General features: G+C 38.2%; 1 protein-coding gene across 2 annotated transcripts in view; it reads right to left on the bottom strand.

Moving 5' to 3' along the window:
* LOC139753776 (protein turtle homolog B-like) overlaps positions 1–5,891 on the bottom strand; it is a 120,434-nt gene extending 114,543 nt beyond the window's left edge. For both annotated transcript variants that reach the window (XR_011713762.1, XM_071670629.1), the window contains exon 1: positions 5,160–5,891. Coding sequence is in view for 1 of the 2 variants with exons in the window: in XM_071670629.1 (XP_071526730.1) it covers positions 5,160–5,409 (250 nt within the window). In the remaining variant the exon portion in view is untranslated. The remainder of the gene's footprint in view (positions 1–5,159) is intronic.
* Positions 5,892–6,157: the final 266 nt, after the last annotated feature.

The following is a 6,157-nucleotide window of genomic DNA, read 5'->3' as shown; positions in this document are numbered from 1 at the left end:
ATGTATTTGTTCAAAAAAACGTATATACTCTCTTCAGCGGAACGTGTTGCGAGATCAAAGAAAATTTTTTTCTCTTTTTTTTTATTCCTCCAATTTCTTTCAGTTTCCTCACAGCGATTGTAACTGTGCGCCATTTATCATTTTCAGCTTCATAACGCAGTCAATAGATGTAACAGTCAAGGATAGTCTTAGAATATAGAATATAGCAATGATCAGCTATCATAATGTAGCGAACCAGACAGATAGCTGTGGTGCTTACTTGCAGGCGTGCAATATAGACTTAGTGTATAGCATAACTATATGCCGACTCATGTTATATATATATATATATATATATATATATATATATATATATATATATATATATATATATATATATATATATATATATTATCAGTTTTCCAAACATCAAAGTTAGAAATTTTTATACTACAACAGCAACATTATAGTTTTATTGTTAAATATTTATGTGCTCTATTCATTTTTTTTTTTCTGAGAAACCACATTTACTCATCAATTCGAATTTTGTGTGAGTTATGAATGACAACAAAATGAATCAGTTCAAGATTACAAGGCAACCCACAATTGGCTGTCTGGCTCTTCACGAGAAAATCAGATGAACAAGGAGTAACACGACTGATAGAGAGTGACGTTCATAATGATACAGTTGTATTATACATCGGCTGTATCTATGTTGTATATCACATGCAGTCACAGGCATGATGGCATGTACAAGATCACAAACACCAGCGTTAAAAAAATTCTCACTCCTAGTCTTTTCTTGGTTCCCAGAGATAGAAAATAGTATGTCTTGTTTTCTTCTTTCTTTCTGTTTACTTATTCCTCCTGTCATTTCACCAGTTATAATTGCTATATATGCTTTTGATACATGACGAATCGATCTAGAATTTAGCAGACGTGTATCTCCGGCCAGTTTTGGTAAAGGGTACCCATGTACTTATAATCCTCCGCATTCAAACTCCACTCTCAAATTCAACCCCACTTCCCGATTCCACCAAACTCAGCCAAAGGCCAGACATCATCGATTCTAACTCTTCATCCAGTACAACCCTACGATAAGAGGTTAGCATTGCTCACTTCACAGATACACATATGTAAACAGACAGGTACGTGTTCAGGCTACGACTGGATAGGGTTATTTTCTCCAGTGGGCTGGATTTCTGTATTCACATTCTTAATTTATCATTCATTTCTCATACATAGCAAAGATCACTCCTTACCAAAACATATATATGGTCGGGATATGTAAATGTAATCGTAACGATGATAAGCAATATCTTTTTACATATTTTATGTAAATGAATATTTTCATGTAAAACAGACTTTAGTAATTGTAGAATAAAACTCGACACAAGATGTTCCGAGTTGCTGAACACATCTCTACAATTTTGGTGTTGTTTGATAATTATCTTATTTTAGCATTTTTCTGTTCATTCATTTACGTTCACTTGGCAAATGTTGTTAGACAAAAATTTACTTTCCTTGTTGTGGGTGCATAGAAAATGGCCTTCATGAATTATGAAAAAAGATGACAATTATGACAGATAGTAACATTTTGACATGAAAACACAAATGATTTAATGATAAAATGTTACATACATACATTTATATATATATATATATATATATATATATATATATATATATATATATATATATATATATATATATATATATATATATATATATATATATCATCCGCCCTGACAGTAGGTGTTGTTTTGATGCCTAGGAGCAACTCATGACCTTATTGTTAGTAGGTTGTAGACTGTAGATGCTCAGAGAGGTAACACCGTCTTAAGAACCACCTTTTACCCTTCCTGTCCAGGATTTGCGGTCTTCTTTTCCGTCTCATCAGACCTTAGGTACGGGATTAGTCTTAACATCATCCAATACTTGCTCATGTGTGATCTTCCTCATGTGTGATCCCTCCATCCACACCCTTTCCTCATAACATCTCTCCTCATTAAGGATCACCGTTTTTTCATAATAGCTTAATCTGCCCCTCATTATGATGAAGGTTTTCCACCTGAATAAATCTTTAGATTAATATTTTTCTCTTTGCGTTTTCTCTCATAGCCTGGCCCTGATGATGCCTTTGTTTCGTGGCTAGAACCTTCAATATAAATATATATTATATATATATATATATATATATATATATATATATATATTATATATATATATATATATATATATATATATATATATATGTATACTTCTTCGCCGTTTCCCGTGTAGGGGAGTAACGCCAGGAATAGTTGAAAAACGGCACATCCACTCTCTGTGTCACGTATTATGCACCGAAACTAGTGTCAAGCTGCACATACCTTCCCATGGCTTCTGAGGGCTTTACTCGTCTTGGCTCAGCCTATTAACATCACGTTTCCCCCTGTATACCACATCGTTCCTGTTCGCTCTGTCCCGTGCATGCCTCACACCTTCCTGCACAAAGCATCCTTCATTTCATCCTTCCACCTTGTTATTTCCACTTCCGACTTGTATACCATGTAAGTCAACCTCTCCTTACTCATCCTCACTTGAAACTATTTACTACTATAACCCGAGGATCAAACCTTGGTCCATCTCTGTGGCAGGCAGGTAGCCTAACCCCTAGGCCTCACAGATTGACCTGAGTTCGTATCTCGGTGTATAGTGGTAATTAGTTTACATCTGATATCACGTGTACATTGATCATAGGAATATATATATATATATATATATATATATATATATATATATATATATATATATATATATATATATATATATATATATATATATATATATAATGTGTGTGTGTGTAAGATGCCAGTACGATTAGTTAAATGAAAATTTGACCTTATCACCATTAGAAGTTTTTCTTCACAAATAAACCACAACATGAGGAGTGCGTATTGGAAAGAAACATTAGAAAGAAAAATGTCCCAAAGCGTTTTCAGTGACCCGATACGAGGGGATAGAAACCCTCCCTGAAAGAGAGAGAGGAAAAAAATGTCTGGTATATTGTGTGTTTCAGTAGAAGTTCAGAATAAACTAAAAATGGCCCGAAGGTGAATGAGACACCTTCCTCCCACAAGGACAGGTCTTGAAGCAGGCGAAAGTTTGAAGTGAATACAGACAATGTTACATAACCCCGCCTTCAACAAGTTAAACAATCATCTTTATGGACTTCTTAAAATCTCATATTACCTTGGGTCTGGTCATCCATATCAGTTATAACAGTATCCTTGCACTGTATCCCCTTATAAATGTAACAAGTCGTTCATTAAAACGACCATTATTCCTAATTCTAATTCTAAATTTTCTGTATAAAAAAAGTTCTTGGTTCTTTTCTCTTTTTTTTCGTATCTACTGAATCCTTCACCCCTGCTCCCTGCTACGTCATCATGTGGCTGTCCCTCCACCTTCCCCCTCACCGCTCTGAGATTCGACCTTCATCTCGGCCATTCAATATTCATAGTATTCTAATCTTATTCCTCGTTCCACCAAATTGCTCCATATAGCGACGTAATGTCTGTATAAATTTCCCCTCTGAAAACGTGACGTACAGAACCGGATTATATGTACAGAAAACGAGATGTATAGGTCTGGATTATATGTATAGAAAACGATGCGTAGAACCAGGGATACAATATAAAGAAAACGATGTGAATAGAGCCCAATTACTCGTATAGAGAACGTGATGTATAGGTCCAATCATATGAGTAGAAAACGAAGTGTAGAACCGGGCTATAATTTCGAGAAAACGTGATATATGGAGCCGGACTAAATGTATTGAGAACGTGATGTATGGAACACTCTACTACGACGTGTATAGAAGCGGAATATAGATATATGTATAGAGAGAGAGTGTATGAACGATGGTAGTTTCAGCACTGAATCAACAGTAATTGTTATAACATATAATGGAACGGTGTTATTAACGCTAAACAAAAAAAAAAAAAAAAGAATATATAAATAAGATTGAAAAATACGAATTTAATATTAGCAAACACCATTGGGGAATTTTTCCTTTCATGTGTGTTTTTTTTTCTTTTCATAACGAAATATAGGAAAAAATATTTATGAAAAGCGACGCAGGGTACACATTATATTTCACAAGTGTAATAAATGTAGACAGTAAAAAGCTGAATGTTAGCAAAGCGAGTTAGCGAACCAGATCAGCGACGAGGTTTGTGCTAGTACACCCACAGTGTTGCCAGAGATGTGGGTGATGACTAACACAGCCCCAGTGTTGCCAGCGAAACGAGTGCCGGCCAACATAGCCTCACTGTTGCCAGAGAGCTGAGCGCTGACCACTGAGCTTTGGGAAGGCTATCACATCCCCTATGTTGCCGGAGTGCTAAGTGCTGGCTAACGTAGCCGAAGTGTTTTCAGCGAGCTAAGTGCTGGCTAACATAGCTTCAGTACTGTTAGCGACTAAGCGCCCACCGTTAACATAGCCTCACTCACTGCTAACAGTGAGCTGAGCGCCGGCCAACAACACACACACACAGCCTCACTGCTGCCAGCGAGCCAAGCGGTGAGTACTAGTCTCAAAGGATTTACGAGTAAAGCAACAGTTTTTGTTCGTGTTCCACCATTTAAAAAAATGAAATTAAACACGACTGTGCAGTGGGTCATATGATATGAAACTTGCAAATAATTTGATTGCACGCTTTTATCTCGCCCTGTTTCCCCCCCACCTTTTTGTATGTGAAGGAAACAAATTGCTATTGAAGAAAGTCGAGTCAAATGGTTTTTCGCAGATCAATACGATAAGGCAGGTCTGGACCAGGCTTTCATAAAGCTATGGTGAGGAGGTTCGTGCCTCTATTCTTCTGCAGAATCGTACGTGCAGATGCTTGAGGAGATATTCTGTGTTCTGAAGATTACCTCCTTACTTTTCTGACTGTACAGATGGATATCTTTCTCTGTGCATGATGTGACGTATTGTGCTAATCAAGACAGAATTTTGGAGTTGATTAATCCTTTACCTCAAGAGTGAGAGTGTCATACGTTCATCACATACAGTAGTACATTGTACAAGTATTACATGCAGTACATACACAGGGACACAAGCAATCTTTAGCTACTGAAGGAGGCCTGATAAGGTTAAAGCCTTATATATAAAGGAAGATAAGCAGATCACCTACTGATGTAATCGTCCTGGCCGGGGTAGCGTGCGAGGATATCACTAGCGAGTGAGGTCTGGTGGCGTGGCAAACCTCCTGTGGTCTCTCCACCACAACATAGCACGGTGAGGGTCAGCACCAACAACACGGTCGTCCTCCAACACGGGCCTCCTGCCCTTGGCTCAACCATTACCTCCCTGGGACACCTAGTCTGTCCCTCGAATGCTGCCTCCTGTGATCTTGCACAAGGGTCTGCTATCCACAGGGACATTAAAATTGTATTTTAGCTCTCATCGATATAGTCGTAATCACTGCCCTTAGTCCTAGGAACTGTTGTTTTCACTTATGGATTTATATATATATATATATATGTGTGTGTATACTTATATATATATATATATATATATATATATATATATATATGTATTACCTTCCCAACGTTTTTTATTTTAGTCGTTTCAGATCTTAGTTAATGCGAGCGAGTACACGAACTGATCATGGTGGCTTGACGTGGCAAAATCATAGTAACAGCAAAAAAATTTTTTTCACACGGCTGACGACAACTTTATCAGAACTGTCGGGTAGGTCATGATGTGTCTCTCCTTCAGCCAGGGCAACGAAGGACGGGGGTCGGCTGGGGGTGTGAGCACCCTGGCGCGGGAGGTGGGGTGAGCGTTCCTCCGTGTGAGCTGAGGAGGGGTACAACATCCAGGGGTTGGGTCGGTGGTGCTCGCGTGTGGCACCTCTGTCTCACTCGGCCTTCAGCGGAGCACTGGAGGTGTCCCAGGCTGCACAGCCCCGCTGCGTGCAACACCGACCTCCCGGCACATTCGCGCACCCTCCCTCTCATCCTTACCTACTTAAGCAAAAAACTATTAGATATTATGTTACCCTGATGCAAAGGTAGAAAAAAAAGAATGCAACACAAAACACGAATACTCGAGTTAGTGTTAAGTCCTCTGCTTCATTCGCCTTTAAACGTAAGTTTTCAAATTGTTCATAATCTTTAAGTTTTATTT

This window comes from Panulirus ornatus, chromosome 15, assembly GCF_036320965.1.
Source record: "Panulirus ornatus isolate Po-2019 chromosome 15, ASM3632096v1, whole genome shotgun sequence".
NCBI classification, from domain to species: Eukaryota; Metazoa; Arthropoda; class Malacostraca; order Decapoda; family Palinuridae; genus Panulirus; species Panulirus ornatus.
The sequence above is the reverse complement of the archived record's forward strand: the minus strand, read 5'-3'. Positions and strand labels throughout refer to the sequence as shown.